The sequence below is a fragment of the Girardinichthys multiradiatus genome, chromosome 21 (genome assembly GCF_021462225.1).
Source record: "Girardinichthys multiradiatus isolate DD_20200921_A chromosome 21, DD_fGirMul_XY1, whole genome shotgun sequence".
In the NCBI taxonomy this organism is placed as follows: Eukaryota; Metazoa; Chordata; class Actinopteri; order Cyprinodontiformes; family Goodeidae; genus Girardinichthys; species Girardinichthys multiradiatus.
In genome coordinates this window covers 566,338-584,237 of record NC_061813.1, presented here as the reverse complement: position 1 = coordinate 584,237, position 17,900 = coordinate 566,338, and the positions used below count along the sequence as shown (strand labels likewise).

Here is a 17,900-nt window from a genome sequence, read left to right as displayed (position 1 = left end):
CACCAGTCATTGACATTATTTCACCTGAAAACTGAGTTCCTTACCAGTTTCACTTGTGGTGTTGTGGCACAACTTGAAAGTTTTCATTTCCTCAATCACCTACTGAACCGTTCCTTATGGTGGTAATAAAGGTTATGGTGTGCTGACTGAGACCAGGCTTTTAATTGTGACAACTGGATCCAGCTGTGGCGCAGAACCAATGGAACTACTGTTCTCTTTAACAAATGGAATTGCACCTGTGCAACAGGCAACTGGTAAATGAACTGGACCTATATCCACCATATTCCCAGATCATGTGATACACTGCATGATTGCTGTTGGCATCTGAACAATTGTTCTTGAATTTCTATTGCTCGATGTACCTAGCTGCATAGAGGCATACACATATGGAAGAAAAATCCACTATTTAATTTTTTAACAAAAAGGTGCAGTAAGAGTTTGACATCTTCCAAAAGTTCTAGGGCACCAAGCCCCGAGAACTGACCGAAAACCGCGACCAACACCTCAACCCTCTCTGAACCGCCCAAACCCCGATCCCCAGCCCCGACACCCAGTCCGCCGACCGAAGAAGTCATTGACCTCCAGCGAAGAGAAACCAGCCAGATGCACATAGCGTCGACCAATTACATGGCCACACGCCAGCAAAAAGAGCCGACCAGCCAACCCAGCACGAATAAAATACGCCACACAAAAGAAGGAACACGACCAACATACCCAAACACCCCTGGACCCACGGTACAGCCACAATCAGGCCAGCACAGCAACAAAACACGCCCCACAACAACACCATGGCAGCCAGTAAGCCAAACCCGACCCTAAACAGCAGGCCCACATAATTGCAACCCCCAACCCAGCGTAACGTAGGCACATGCACGCCTTCATAGACAAACGAACCAAAACTGCCAGCACCAGCCAGGCAGTCAAGCAGACCCTGTGACACACCACCCACCCATCACTCTGCCCAAGGGTAAGGCGCTGGCCTAGGAAGAGTGCCAGATAAAGGCAACGGCCTATACCATAAAGAGGCTGCTCCCCCTCAGAGATGCAGAACAACCTACATCCAGGCCAGTGAAGCAAAAATGATAGAGCCAAGCAACAGTTCCCCCCAAGCCAATGCAACAGCGACACCCCACATCCTTCCATACGTCCACAGGGACACAGTGAAAACCACTAACCCCAAGCACACACCACCCCCTAGGCCACCCTGCAGACCAGCGAACTCCATCCCAGTACAAGGCAGAGAACCACGATGCACCCACCAAGCCCAGCAATGCCTGCCCTGCAGCACCCACACATGACGGCCAGAGCTGAACTGCACAGGACCACCACCACAGCACACCATACAGCAGAGGACAGAACACAACAAAAACCACCAAAAACAAAAGTTGTGCACAAAGCCCACACCGCGCAAATGCGTCCCCACCAGCCTCCCACAAATAAAGTGCCCCCGCAAAGGTGCACTCCTACGAAAAGGAGATCCACAACATCCACAGCAAAGAATGCCCATACGACACCCATACACCAGCCAAGCGCCGCTCCACAAAAAAGCCCACCCCAAAGCCCACAATAGGCAGAGAGCCCCTAGAGCCGAAACCAAAACCCACCGAGACGCCAAACCCACTCCAGCCTGTCCACCCAAACCATGCAGACCCCTCCGACCCCTCCTCCAAACAGAATTGGATCTGAGAACCGTCAGGAACCGGAACCAAAACAAGGAACCAGAATCCAACAGGCAAACTGCGGGGAAGGTGAAATATTATGTCTCAGACACTTTGATAATTATTCACATACCTGGCACCAGAACCTTTGAACAAGTGTACATAACCACAATGCGTGGACATAATTGTCAGGTATGCATGTAAGCAAGTACTAGATGGTGCAAAACCCATCCTAAACATCCACTGACCTGTATAGTATACTCTATGAATGATTTTGTATTGTATTACTTGTAAACTGGGCTTACTAGTCATTTTAAAAAGTTCCTAAACGTATCTGAGACCAGAATTTTTGGTCGAAGTTGACTGATAAATCTGCCTCCCTTTTCATGATAGGAAGGGATATTGATTCATCTATTTCAGAGCACATTATTTTACACAGCAATTTGGGGAAGATTAAGGAACTCTAATACTATTGATGGTGTTTGTAACCCAACATTTTAGTTTTTATTATAGATTTAATTTGTTGATATTCTAAAAATGTATTCTTGTCCATCCCATATTGTATAATTAATCTTTTAAATGGGATGAAGTGAATTCCTTCAAATATATGTTGCAGGTATTCAATTCCTTTACTCCTCAAATCTGGAAAGTTAATCTTTTTTTTTTTGTATGACGTCAGGGTTGTTCCAGATGGGTGTACATATGCATGGGATTTGTGAAGACCCTGTCGTTTTTAGATACTCCCACCACGCTATCAGAGAGGAGCTGATATTGATGCTTTTAAAACATACACACTGTTTTATATTCGAGCTAATAAATGATAAGTCTGAAATCTTAATATTATTGCATAATGTCTGTTCTACGTCTAGCCAGGGTTCATCTAGGGGACTGTGTATAAACCATTTTGAGATGTATTGTAGCCTGTTGGCTAAGAAGTAATGATGAAAGTTAGAATTGATTTAAAAATTTTCATCTATTACCTAGGCCCACAGGTAACTGGCTACTGGATACCTGTGTGACCTCCTTCAGCCTTATATGCAATCCAGATTTCTTAGATCTAATGATCATTTTCTCCTAGTTGTCCAAAAGTACAGGTTGGTTCATGAAGGTGATGGGGCCTTTTTTTAGTTGTAGATCCCAAACTGTGTAACCAGCTTCCCCTTCATATTACATGAGGATGAGGGAATGGACTGCTCAACACAGCTATGACTCTGTCTAAATTTGGCAACTGCACTAAAAAGAAACCTAGGATTATTCTTATTCTTATTAATACGCTTGGTGAAGTTTTTTTTAATACAACAGTAGACTATTTTTCCATTTTAAGTAGGACTACTCTAGATGTGTAGGACACCATTTTCTCTCCAATTGTCTAGCGTTGTGCTTTAAAGTATGTCGCTCTGAATTAAACCAGGGAGCCATCCTCCTATGAATAATTACCTTTTGAGGGGCTACATTGTCTAATGGCACACGCAATGAGGAAGGAACACTATGAAGAAAAAAATCAATTTGTTAAAGGGTAGAAATTAAATTGCCTCCGTCTGCTGTGCTTTTCTGTGATACTAAGGATATTCGAAATGGAACAGATTCTTTAAAAGTTTTTACAGCATTGTCTGATAATGAGTACTTGGGCAGAGTACTAGGTTAAATTAAACTATGATTTTCAACATTAATGTTAAAATTCTCCACTATAATGCTCTCATCAGTATTTCACTAAATCATTTTAGGAATCTAAGAACTGATCTAAAAATCGGGAGTAAGGGTCTGGTGGAAGGTACAACTAACAAACGATGTGGTTTTAGTGCCTTGCAATTTGGATGGGGAAAACTAAAGGTTAGATTTTCCAAAGAATCATCTCTGTTGGCTTGTTAACCAATAAATCTGACTAAAAGATGTTTGCTACTTCTTCTTGCCAAGTATTTTGAGGTATCTGAAAATGTATATAATTAGGAGTTAACTCATTTACACCAACACAATCCTTTTGCTGCAGCCAGGTTTCTGTGAGACAAAATAAATCACATTATCACAAATCAAGTTATTAACTAATGAAGTCTTTGAATAGAAAGATCTTATTAGCAAAAAAACATTTGAAGGTTTTATTTTGCTATTCAATTTGAGTTGTATTTGAGATTTTCATAATTTGCTCCATTTAGGTTAGTTTTAGATTTTGGCTGTGGACAAGACACTATCTCTGTGGCATAATGGGATAATAATAAGGGCACAGAAGCTGCAGAGAGGTGTGTTACAGTCTGACTCTGCATCCTGAACCCCTGGTTGAGAGCTAATAATTTTGCCCAGATTCCTAGAAAGAAGAGCTTCTCCGTCCATAGTGGGATGGATGGTTCTCTCCGGATCCGACCAGGTTTTACCCAAAATGTTTACCAATTATTTGTTGGACTGCCATGTTACACCGCCCTTGGCACTGTGCCTCTCGTTGTCATTGTTTTCGGAATAGATCCGACCCACATACAGATTTACACTCTGGAGAACGACAATCAGTAAAATGATGTTTTATTGTGCAAGAAATAATCAGGAACGTGAACGAGTGAATCTTCAACTGTATGGAAGGAAGGCGAAGAGAACTGGTGAGACAAGGAACTATAATAAGGCAGAACTAACGATAAATAATTAAGATAATCAGGTGAACATCTTACTAAGTAGGTGCAGTCAGGTCACCAGGGGTTGAGGGATTTTGGGTCTCGGTTTACGGAGCAGAGTTCGTTCAGATGTTTCCTCTGGTGCTGTTTGAGGGAGACTGGAAAAACCATGAAGTTATCCAAGATGCAGATGCTTACGTTGGAGGGTGGTCAGGGTACGCTTAATGTCTTGATCCAAGAAACGGAGAAAGCAGGAAAACTGCTTTCAGTTTCAGCAGAGTCCAGTTGAAATCAGGAGTTTAGGAAACAAAGTCCTCAAAAACGTAGGAAATCTTGACCAACAGAATTTCTGAAACCGAAATCTGTGTTCAGTAAGGTAAATCCAAGAGTCAGGGGTCAGCCTGTGAAGGAGCATAAACAAAGTTACTTAGAGCACAAAAACAAAGCTTAGACTAGAGGTGGCTGAGTTCGTTATCACTGAAGGCAAACACTCTGGCGTCGAAGTGCTGGCAGCCTCCTGCTTAAGTAGTCCTCCATGCAATCAGCAGAATAAGATGCATTTGTCCCCCAGTGCACCTGAGAATTCCAGCACCATCTAGGAACAATGTTGCAAGCACAATATACACAAACACGCAACCCAGACCCCGACACTAATTCAGACACCCTTGCCTCCAAAGGAACAAAGATACATTTATGACACATACCATTGTTACAAAAGAGGGCACAGGAGTAACTATGCATCTGACACACAGAGCAGGAGAGAGAAGCGTTGCCAAATTTAAAGTGCAGCAACAGAAAAAAAGGTGTTTTAACATGCTCATGTGTTGGAATAACTCAGAAATGTCACTGTAGATAATAAAGATCAAATAGAGTCTGAAATACCTAAAAGATCGACCGAGTGCAACAGTAAAAACAGGAAGTCATGCAATACACCTTACCTAATAAGAGTTTTCTTATTTTTTTGATATACAAGAAAAAAAAAAAACTCACTGGACATACTGAGCTCACACTTTCAAACTTCTTAGCCAAAAAACAAATACCAAAATACCTTCCTTTAGTAACCTTGATGCAATTGAACAGTTCACATTCATTAAATGGTGAGTGTCAAGGTCTTTTTTACTATTCAGATTAGCCTCTCTACACATGGTTTTAGTGGTGGGCATGTTTATTAAGGTAAATCACCTGCTGTGTCAACATGTGGGAGAGCCGCCACACTCCAGGCTTGTATGACACTTGGAGGAATGTTCGCCCACAAGGACAAGGTCAGGGCAGGACATGCTGGGGATGGCTTGGAACCTTTTCAGAATTTCTTGCAGTTCTAGTTTTTATTAGTTTTGCAGGGCGCTGTGCAATTTTCTTTCTTGGAAATACTTTGGGATCCTCCAGAACAAGCTGGAGAGTGTTACACAGGGTTAACTTCTGGGTTTTCATCCTGATAGGTCCAAGTTCCAGATCTATCATGATGGGTTTATGGATGAATGGAAAAAGAGCATATGGATTGATAAACAGAATAACTAAAGTGAAAGCAGTGTTTTCTAGAAGACAGTATGACATATTTTAGTGGCCTCTACGGAGTGGCCAAAATAAACTCATAACAGTATTGTGGAAAGCTTGTCAACAACACAGACATTCTTTTGAGTTTTATTTGTTTATTTGTTGAAAGCCGGTTAAACATTAAGCTTCAGCATGAAGGACAATGTGAGCTCTGTTTTTGTTTTTGTAGTGAACGCCCCAAAAGATGCCTAGACCACATTCATAGAAATAAATCATTTTTTCTTTTGTTCTGTTAGCTGAATTGTTTTGAGGAATTTTTAATTTGATGAGATTGAAGGGTTTGTTATAGATGTCCAAATTGTTTTCCAAAATAGATTGTGTTGCAGAAATGATGTTTGCAGCCATCAGGCATGTGTGGCATTCTTCATTATTTTTTACAGGCAGTGTTTTGGATCCCTGTACTTTCTAATAGCTTAGGATGATTTATAAAAACAAGAGTTTCTGCCAGCAGTTTGAGTGTGTCAGGCTGTAAATCTCCCATCCTACTGATCATATCTAAGGAATGTTAAGACGCCCTGCATAAAGTATCTCGTTCTCATGGCCTGAATACTGATGCTGAATGTGGAGACAAACACATCAAAGATGCTTTACAGAAACTGTTAAACATCTGGAGCAGGGGTCCCCAATTAAAATAGCAGGAGGTCCACTTCCTCCTTCATCCAAATGTTTTGGGAACATTTTAAATCAAGAGACAAAAATATTTTCTTTCATCTTTATTTAACATTTATTTAACACTAGAGTTTGTTTTAACTACTTATCAATTATTCATATGCCCATGATATCATCTGCTGAACAGAAAAGAGCAATCCAATTTAGCTAGCAATATTAAACACAATTTGAATGGCTATGTCGAGCTGGGTCAGTGCAATTTGTAACATCGAGGTACACAACAGTGTAGCGACAATCCGCTTACCCACTGATAGCATTTCTTCCTCTGGACAGTTGACATACTCATTACTTTCCACTGCTTGATATCAAAACAATCCAGCCTAATGAGAAAATGCTTTGCGGTTAGGGTAGCAGCAGCAGCCCTGACTGAAGCAGCTCATTGCCTGACTTGCATCATGTGGAGCTCGGGGCCACACGCTCTGCAGGGCTATGCCATATTAACCCGAGATGCAGCCCAAGTGAAATTGTTGGACAACATGCAGTAATATATAAAGGTTTAAAATAAGGTTGGCTTCGGATTGGATGGTCCGCTAATCCGTGACCTCTGATCTGAGGAAAACTAACAGGACATATTGAATATGCAGTTTAACGTTTGAGTGTTTTTTTACTGTTGGGAGGAACCCATGAATCTCACTTCTTAAACAAGAATATATACATAAAGAACTGAACGAATAAACTGAGCAAAGACTGATTTTCAGCTCTTCTGAGTCATTTTTTGTAGAACCACTGTTTGGGGTATGTTCATACCAACTTTGCACATCTAGAAATGTTAAAGTTTATACATCTTTCTTTTCGAAATAGCTCAAGCTCAGTCAAATTAAATGGAAACTATCTCCAAACCAAACATCCAATTCTCAAATCTTGCCAAAGATTCAAAATGAGATTTAGGTCTGGACTTTGACTGGGCAATTCTAAAATAGGGATATGCTTTGATCTAAACCATTTCCTTGTAAATCCGGCTATATGTGTAGGGTTAGTGCCCTGCTGTAAGGTGAACCTCCACCCCATTGTTTTTTACAACCTCCATTAGGTTTTGTTCCACTGAGACTCTGTATCCATCCTCTCCATCCATCCATCCTCCCAGCTTCTCTGTGCAGTCTTGCTCTTCCTGTTTAAAAAAAATACATCCCCACAGCACGATGCTTCCACTTCCATGGTGAGAATGATGTGTTTGGGGTGATGTGCTTTGTTAGGTTTCTACCTCACACACAGTTAAGACCAATAGTGTTTAGATTTAGGTTACTAGTAAGTAATTAAGTAACTAATTAAATAATTAGCATGTTCCCTCTGACTGGAAGTAATACTAATATTTTGGATTGGTCCAGCAGAGCCAATCCTAACTTTTGTTTAAACATCCCCACAACTTTATGCCTGGCATCTGTCTGCTGTGCTCCTTGTCCAAAAAATGCTATTTACTCATTAATGTTCTCCAACAAACCTTTACAGAACAACTGCATTTATAATTAGAATAAATTCCACATGTGTATCCTATTTACTCACAGACATTTGAAGGCATCTGGATTTTATTTAGGCCAATCAGACTAAAAAGGACCTGGTTACAAATGAATTCAAAATTCCACAGATTTCTATTTGGCTAAAACTATTGAAAACTAAGTATCATTTTTCTTAACTTTACAGTTGTGCACTACCTTGAAGTTTGTAGTTTTGACGGGAGAAGAATAAAAAAAATTCAAAGCAGCATGAATACTTTTATAAAGGTAGTGTGCTCAGTATCCTGATTGAAGCCAAGAACATGTTTTTAGAGTCCACAAACAAACCAATGTTGGTCTTTTGAACACATGGATGTTTTTATTTTAGTTTTTTGTCAGCTCACCACAGCACTCCACTCAGAGTTGGGTTAGGTTCACTGTAGTTTAATACCTGGAGATAATGTCCTGGTTTGATAACCTGGTTTTAAAAAAGATGAAGAGTTGTGACTTATAGTTAGAAACATTTTTTATTTTTATGGCCTCTGATTAACTAATACCCAAAGGTGGATAACGGTATCTTACGTGGTTTTTCTTCAAAACCTGACCTTTCTCTGCTGTTGTGAGTTAGGCAGCACTTTTTGAATGGTAGATTTCTTCTGACCAGTCCATTTTGGATATGTAAACTAGTCATGTAACATGGGTCTATATTGTTGCATGTTTAACTTTGCAGTATATTTTCCCCTTTTCTAGCTCTCCCCATATTACTTTATGTTCACATGTTTGAAATAAATTTGAAAATTTTAAATCCACCCAGTCACAAACATATGGGCTTCATACTGTCATCCACTGAGGGACTTAACTGATTGGTTGGCAGGTAGAGGGATGATATATAAGTCACTCAAGCTTTCCAGTGACCAGTGTGAGGTGTCATTTCAACTTAACATACTGTAATATAGGTTTGGAAAAAGGAAGTAAAATAAAACCTCAAAGTTTGGACTTTAACTTGATTTCAAAAAATAATTAAAGAATCTGGGACAGCAACAAAACAAAGAACATGCTGTACTACAAAAGAGTCTAAAGAATTCACAAAGCAACTGCAGATTATGAACAGACAGTTGTGTCAAGCAAAGAAACCTCAGACCATGACAGAAACATGCTATGCAGGAAAAAAGGTAAAGTATAAACTGGTGTGTACTGTCTATAGGATCAAAAGGCTTATAAGACACTAAGGGCTAAATCATCTGCGTGTACCTGCGGATTACGTGTTTAAAATGAGCAGAACAGGAGGCACAAAGTTTTTAGCATGTTTGCCTTCATGAATATCGAAAGCTATGACAATGACCCAAATGCGCAAATTTTTGGGAGGGGCATATGCAAACATAATCACCTTACCACCCACAATGTGATTTATCAAACCTGAAACGGATTGCGGAGCTGTTTTTGCATCTAGATTTAGCTCGTTTGAAATGTTGGAACAAACTGGCAGCAAACATGTCTGCTGTCACTGTGGCCAGAAGGAGGCATAGATAGAATGACAGATGATGGAGAGAGACAATCTTCTGTACATGTGTCAACAGATTTAGATTGTCAAAAATAAAACTAATAAAAATAGATGAGAATAGAGGGCTGCACAGTGGCGCAGTTGGTAGCACTGTTGCCTTGCAGCAAGAAGGTCCTGGGTTTGATTCCAGGCCAGGGGTCTTTCTGCATGGAGTTTGCATGTTCTCCCCGTGCATGCGTGGGTTCTCACCACGTACTCCGGCTTCCTCCCACAGTCCAAAGACATGCCTGTTAGGTTAATTGGTCACTCTAAATTGCCCTTAGGTGTATGAATGAGTTTGTGCATGGTTGTTTGTGTGTTGCCCTGCGATGGACTGGCGACCTGTCCAGGGTGTACCCCGCCTCTCACCCATAGACTGCTGGAGATAGGCACCAGCTCCCCCACGACCCACTATGGAATAAGCGGTAGAAAATGACTGACTGACTGAGAATAGAGGATTCTATGTAGGATTATCTAAGCTCTGATTTGGAGCCAATCACAAACAGAAGCCGTGACATTTCTCCTATGATAAAACTCCTTTTTTATCTTGTGTCTGGATCAGTCCAGCGCACCATCGCTGTCAGTGAGATCATCTGGTGCTGAAGCACAAACCTGATCATGCAATAGTGCAAACAGATCATCTGCCAGAGAAGTGCGCAGAGTCTGTGTAACTGTAATACATCATGCAAAGAACCCTGTGATGCTGATAATATAATTACTAGGAAAGAAATAAAGTCATTATAAGGCAGATTCAATCCTTCGTTTGCAAACTGGACACTAAAATCACTTTTTAGCAGGTAAAAATCAATACTGTAAGGCAGCCTATTCCTTGTGGTGAGAAAAACAGCGTCTGCTTTAACCTTGTCACAAAACAAACTGCATTATTGACAGTAACATTGTGTCATTGCAGAGCAGTTGGAGCTGGAACAGTTTGATTACGTTGTTTGAATGTGAACATATGACAGGGGAGCGTTTATATAGTCAAAAATGAAAAGTAAAACAATCAAACATGTATATCGTTAAAAAATTGGCAATAAAGCCCAAAATGAATTCAGTAAAATTATTGGAAAATAATTTATTTTTATCTACATTAATGTTACATTTTAAATTCTTTGCAGGACAGTTATGTGATGTTATATTTTAAAATTAGCAAAGCTATAATATACAGATTGCCAAGTCCTACAACAAACAATATTTTTATGTTGCTAATATTACGTTCAGGCTTAAATATTGTGGCTGTTTTTGATAAAATCCGAACTCTTCGAACATATATTTTCAAAAAAAAAAAAAAACATGAGTCCCTGAAAGAATTCAAAGTTCAAATGAGACAAACCTCTAATAAATTAACTGACTGCAATTTCTAAGTTGCATCATTGTGAGTTATGTCGAACAACACAGTAAACAAGCTGTGTGCTCTTGTGGTGTTTTCAGCCCAGACACAACACTGACCAGCTGCCCTGGGTGCGCACCGATGGCACACAGTTCTGCCCTCTTGCACAATGGCCTGTAATCTATCATTTTGATCAAAGGCCAAGCAGGATGTAGTCTTTGGCTCACTGGGTCCATCCAGACCCATCTACGCATTAAGAGGCGCCCTGCGCAAATGAACAGAGAGGGAAATCATTTCGTCAGGGCAGAGGCTGAGATGACAAACCTGCTGCTGTGAATAGCGACAAGAAAGGTTAACTAACTGTAACCGTCCAGAAAAGCTGGAGCAGAATGGAACAGAAGAAAATAAAATAAACAACTGGATCATTCAATAAAATTTAGCGCAACAACCCCTGCATGTTTCAAGCATCACAGCTTTGTTTGCTTTTCCTGTAGTTCAGCTGGGGCAGTAGCAGCAAGCCAGTAGCACCCAATTTCCTCATTTAAATAGGGCGGTCTGCACCTATTTTCCACCTGTTATCCATTGCACGCTCAGTCTTTGAAAGTAGTACGCAACACGTCCACTTATTGAACGTCAAATTTTTTTCTTTGCGCAAGGACAGTTTTTTTAATTAGCTTCCCTTTACTGTCCCTTTTTTTGCTCTCTGGTGGCTGTTGACATTCTGTTTGGTTTGGGTCAGTGTTTTTGGTTTTGGTTTAATTGCATAAAGATTGTCTGCAGTCCCGCTGCAAACATGCAGCAGACAACTATAATCGGCGCCACCTTATCTGGGTTGAATGGAAGCCCTTCTCGACTGCACTCAAGATTGATAATGTCATCCCATAAAGTGATGGTGTGTTGGATTTATAATGCCGCAGCTATAAAATGGCATAGCTGGATAGATTATATCTCTAATAGTTTTATTTCTGACTAAACATATGTTGACATATGCACAGAAGGTTCTCTCTTTCCATTAACTGTCATTACATCTGTGCCTCCTTCTTGCCACAGTAACATCAAACATTTTTGCGTGCCAGTTAGCACCTGCCTTTCAAACGTGCTAAATATGTACGCAAAAACAGCACCCGCAATCTGTTTCAGGTTGGATAAATCCAATTAAATTTAATTCAGTATTTATATAGCACCAATTCACAACACGTGTCATCTCAAGATATTTTACAAAGTCAATTCAACGAATCATACAGATTTCAAGTCGGGTTCATACATTCCAATTAACCCTAACTATCAAAGAGGGCAGGCAGGTTGGAGAGGAAATCTCCCTTCTTTAACACTGGTAAATCGCAATGCAGGTGGTAACGATCACATTTGCATATCCTCCTCCCAGAAATTTGCACTTTTAGATCATTAGCATATATTCTGAATATTCATGATGGCAAACACACTAATAAGTTTGTGCCCGCTGTTCTGCTCATTTTACACACGCAATTAGATTTGTACCTGGCTTATAGATCAGCTTTGACCACGCAATCCAGTTAGCATGGGTTTTAATATACACAAAATAAAAACTATGGAGAAAGAAATTGTAAAAAGGAAAAAATAAGAATAAAACTGAAATGCCCTATGCCACTCTGCAGAATCAGAAGTGGGTTTCAGCTTTGTTATTTCTTATTTATCATTTGTGTAAAAACAGATAATGAAATCCAATAAGGTGGGTATTTTGTATTTAAATGGCCATAATGTCCTAAAAGCTGATGAAAAAATCTAGAAAACTGAGACCCAAAAATATGAAATGTTTAATTAAAAACATCTGAAGGAACACTGTTAATTCCTCTACAACAGTGTATCAAACAGGCTTATTATAATACATTATTATTATATTATACATTATTATAATAACATTTAATAACATCATAATACATTATAATACATTCTGCAATATGTGTGCAATAAAGGTGTACAGCAGGTCGTGGCTGCCAGAGAAATGTTGAGCTCTGAAGTCATAGAGAAGTCATACATTACGGTATTGTAAATCAGAGATGGTAGGCTGCAGTATATATCAGTTAGGAGATATTAGAATGTTGTTCGTGCACTGTTCAGTAAAAAAGCATTAGCAACGAAATTTGTGTGTTACTGATAACGTACGTATATTTAAAGGTAGCCGTTTTAGCCACTGTTCGAAAAAAAAGCATTTGCAATATGCATTTGTTTATATTACTATACGGATTAATTTAAAAGTTAAAAATTCCTCACATGTAATATCTTTCTGTGTAAATCATATTACAATGTCTCTAATGTCTTTTAAGCTTTACAGTTAAGTTCATGAAGAGTTTTTCTCTAAAGATAATCACAGGAAGGGTTTTCTCACAGTCTGCTATCATTCAAATAGCAACTATGTAGACATTCATAGGTTTGGTATGTTATTCAATGTTTGTTTTGATTCTTTTATCATGCAGCTTGCGACCATCAAGAGTGAGTCACGCCTAAAACATTTCCTCCAGAGGTTACCCAGTTACTGTCCTGAGTCTGCGGTGAGTCAGTTTTCTTTTTATGCCAGCTCCTAACATTGAAAGACAATTCTGCTTTCTTCAGTGTTGTGTCACAGTATTTCCCCATGCTCAAACATTATTGCATGCCCTTAGAATTCTTCCTAGTAAACTAAAGAAATAGGACATTTTAAGGTGTTTTCCAAATATGAAACTTTTCGATGACCTAGGATAATTTTCAGGGCCATTATAGCCCCCATGTTTGCATTGCTTTTACCAGGGTAAAAACAAATTACCAGGGTGAAAATGTACCCCGGAAACAGGCCACATTATAGAGTTAGTTTTCCTTTGTCTATCAAATATGTTTGAATGGAATGTTGGGAAGAGTTATTAAAGGTATTGTTTTTTTTGGCAAGATCATTCAGTTAAAATAGTCCAAAAATACTCCAATCAGAGCAATATTTTAAGGGTTCAAACTATTTCAATTCAATTTAATTTAATTCAAAAATCACTTTGTTCATTCAAAAGGGAAAGGAAAGCTTCTGACTGAAGACACTCTGTTGTTGTAAGACAGTCTCATGAAGAGGATGCTCAGGGTTCTCCATAATGTTCTTCATTTTATGAAGAATCCTTCTTTGCACAATGATCTCCAGAGGTTCCAGAGGAGTCCCCAGAACAGAGCCAGCCTTCTTTATCAGCTTGTTGAGCTCCACTTCTTCTCTCATGATGGAAATAGTTTTTGACTTATTCCTGTTTCTCTTAAAATCTACAATCATCTCCTTTGTTTTATTCACGTTCAAGATGAGATGATTGTTTCCACACCATGCCACAAAGTGGTCCACCACCTTCCTGTACTCATCTTCTTGTCCATCTCTGATCCACCCCACGACTGCAGAATCATCCGAGTATTTCTGCAGATGACAGGAGTCTGTCTTGTACTGGAAGTCTGAGGTGTACAGAGTGAAAAGGAATGGTGAGAGTACCGTCCCCTGTGGTGCTCCTGTGCTGCTGACTACCTGGTTAGAAACATAACTCATTTTCTGTGGAACATGAATTTGCACTTTATACTTCATGTCATATTTTTTGGAGAAATACGATTTATAATTCATTATTTTAAAACATTATTGAATATATTCATTAATGATAATTTCCTAATATTTCAGATGTTGGTTTCTAACAGTAAGCCCTGTTTTAGGACTGCACACAAACACCTCAAAATTATCTGGGTAAGAAGAATTTATTGGTAGTTAATTTGGAATAAGAAATTCCTGATCAAACAAAGTCTTTCTAAATTAAATGCATTAGCATAACCAGCAGTTACCTACAGATTTTGATGTGACTTTGGAAACGCAAAAAAGAACTGTTGGTCAGCAAATACAAGCCATACACATACATATACTGTATGTTGATATTTTTGCTGGAAATGTGATTACGTGACTGACAAATAAGGCTAGCCATAGTTATTTTGGTCTGATTTGGGGTCATATTTTAGGAGTCAGCTGACACCTCATGGGAATCTGAATACAACAGATGGCATAAAATAAAATAGATATTTGAGTTTTCATTAAAGCAAAAAACAGGAATCAGATGTTAAGTGCATGGTCTTGGAGTGAGAACAGCTTGGTACAAAAGGAAATTAATTGGTGAAGTCAGTACTGCAGTGGATTTAAACCCCATGTTGTCATTTCTTCTGAAACCCATCTCATGTTCATTTAGGTAACTTTTGTTGTAACCCTCCTCAAAGAAGTGCACTCTAGTTTTGACAGACATTGCTAGTGATATGGCTTTTCAGCTGCATAAATCTTTGTGCAAACATGCTTATTTTGTTTCACAGAAAAGTAGCTAACTACTCTGGCTGTAAGGTGTTCATTGTGTTCATCAGAGAGAGTCAAAGGGGAGAGAGCCCAACCACAACCCCAGTTTTAATGGTCTGCCAACCTTTGGGGTGGTGTTGTTTTTGTGGGTGATTGGGCCACGTCCTGGAGTGGTGGACTCCCATCGGTTTCCCTATGGCACCTGACAATGTGTCGGGCTGGGTGTGGGCTGCAGGAAATATGCTAGGCTCTGGTGGGCATCTCTCCCTCTTAACCTCCTAGGGGGTAGCTCTCCAGGTGTGATCGCAATGTGGACTCCCTTTCTTGGTTCTTTCCAGTTTCAGCTGCTGTGGTGGGGTTTTGCCTGTCCGTCGAGTTGGGGGGTCTTGGAAGGTCTCTCTTGCTTGGTGCTGGGCTGTCATGCTGCAGGGGATTGGTGCGAGCCCTGAGCCGCTTGGGGAATATGTTCCCAGACCTTGCTTGTACGGTGGGCGATGGCCGCGCGACTGGGTCTGGGGACTGCTGTTGTTCTGCTTCACTGAAAACCTACATATGTAGGTGTATGGCTGCCCTGGGGTGATGCCTTATCTTCATGCCCGGGTCTGCTGCGGCCTTCCTAAACTGTGTCCACCTGCCTTTTGCTGCTCTCAGGTGCTGTGTGTTGCAGACTTTCTACCATTCTTGCCACTCTACCAACATTGCTCCTCCAGGTGGTAATCTTGCTTGTTGCACCCACTTAACACAAACACACTTATTTCTACGAATATGCTCACCCACACACACACACACATACCCACACACCAACACACAGATATCCAAAAGGTTTGAATGTCATACAAACACAATTTACATTTACAGCAATGTCGGCTGCCTAATTTGATATTGGATTCAGTCCTAATTTAATAAAGTGAATCACGCAATTAGCATTTCATCTTGAGATATTCTTTTTATAGAGTACCTCTGTTAGTTTAAAAGTTACTGAATGGCTTAGCACCAAAATACATTAAAGATTTATTGCTGTTTTATCAACCTTCCGAGAACACTTAGGTCTTCTGGTTACAGTCTACTCTGCATCCCCAGAACCAAACATGGAGAAGCGGCAATCAGTTCTTATGCTTCACTAATCTGGAACAAAAAAAAACTGCAGAAAACTGCAAAAATGCTGAAAACCTGAGTTCTTTTTAATCACCGTTAAACCCTATTCATATAAAATTGCCTTTAGTTCTATTTAAAGTATTAACTGAAACATCATTAATTTCAGTCTGTAGTTTAACTTTTCGTTACCTATCTTTATTATACCACTGCAATCTACTTTTTTATGTTTTCTTTTCTTATGTTTTCATCATGTAAATCACTTTGAATAGTGTTGCTGAAATATGCTGTACAAATAAACTTGCCTTGCCTTAAATGTATACACATAACATGTTCATTTTTCTGACATCATTTTTTTTTGGCACCAGCTCGAAAGGTAAGGAAACACAAATGGAACAGGACCAGCAAGTAAACTCAGATGTTAGACCACCGGGACAGTTTCTCTTCTTCAAAGGGTAGACAGATAAGTCATGTTTTGGTTAAAATTGCATAATAAATAGTTGGTACCGAACACTTTGGAGCTTTTAGAAACAAGAAATACTCCAAATCAATATCAACTTCCACTTTATTTGAACTTCAACAAATCCCAGCATCAGTTTAGGGTTAGGGGTTAGGGGCTTCACACATTCCGGAGGGTTCAAATTGAAAGCCACTGACATGAACCTTTCTGTTTCTACAGAATGAGCTTTGGATGTGCATCAACTCTACACTCCCAGGTAAGACGAGTGCTCACAAGTGACACCTTACATTTCACATTTTACCCCTCTCCCGATATATCCAGATATCACTGGTTTTATAATTTTGTTAGATTGATAAAATCATGTTTTTTATGTGAATTCCAAACAGCAACAGATTAAGGTTTCTCAGTCAAGCAATCTCATTAACTAATTTAGCAAGAAAGCCTCAGCATAATCCATAATTAGTTTTAACTTCAAATATTGATTGTTGATTATGTCAAACCTGGAATTTGAATGTTGTCTTTAAAATAACAATTTGAAAACATCTTCATTAAATACACTGCTAAAAATAATTTAAAAATTTTGCTTATTTTATTTTGACTCCAGCCTTTTTCTTTGTATAACAAATGGCTGTACATACATATATATGTACATACTGATCCTTTATTTTTTCTGTCAAAAAGTTTATATATTTATAGTTAATATCAGTACAATGTGAGAGTTGGAAACCAAAGTCAAATTTCCTATTTGTGCCACAAATTTGGCCACTAAAGATCCTTCTGATTTTGCTTTAGAGGATAGCATCAAACCAGATAAAATTCTAGGACATTGATCTGGTCATTTAAGATGTATGGGGGGTTGTTGATCAGTACCTGCTGTTTTGGTATTAATAAGATCAACATGTGGTGCACTGTAAGTGTCCGTAAGCAACCACACCCTGTTGTCTGTTAGCACCTCGGAGCACCTCCACATCCTCCCCAGAAGCATCATCTCTGCTTACAATCACTTTCTCTTAAAAGAATGACTCTCAAACTGTTCTTTACTCTCAACACTTTTAATCTAAATAAGGCAGAGGAATGGTTACAGAGATCAGCGCTGATGGCTCCCGTCCTTATCTCGCTCAGTGATTGAAGTGATGAAGACAGCCCTAAAAGAAGGTCACACATGGTTTTTATGTCTGGTACTTCCTCCGTGGAATGTACACTCCCTCAGTGTTTATCAGTAGACTATGTGACACCATTCTGGTGTCCATCTGATAGAGTGCAATTGCCAGTGTCC

The 17,900-nt window shown here is 39.5% G+C and overlaps 1 protein-coding gene across 1 annotated transcript in view; it reads left to right on the top strand.

Annotated features, from left to right (window-relative positions):
• reck (reversion-inducing-cysteine-rich protein with kazal motifs) overlaps positions 1-17,900 on the top strand; it is a 166,699-nt gene that overhangs the window by 49,755 nt on the left and 99,044 nt on the right. The window contains exons 3-4 of the mRNA XM_047349654.1: positions 13,229-13,303; positions 16,844-16,880. Of these exons, the coding sequence (XP_047205610.1) occupies positions 13,229-13,303; positions 16,844-16,880 (112 nt within the window). The remainder of the gene's footprint in view (positions 1-13,228; positions 13,304-16,843; positions 16,881-17,900) is intronic.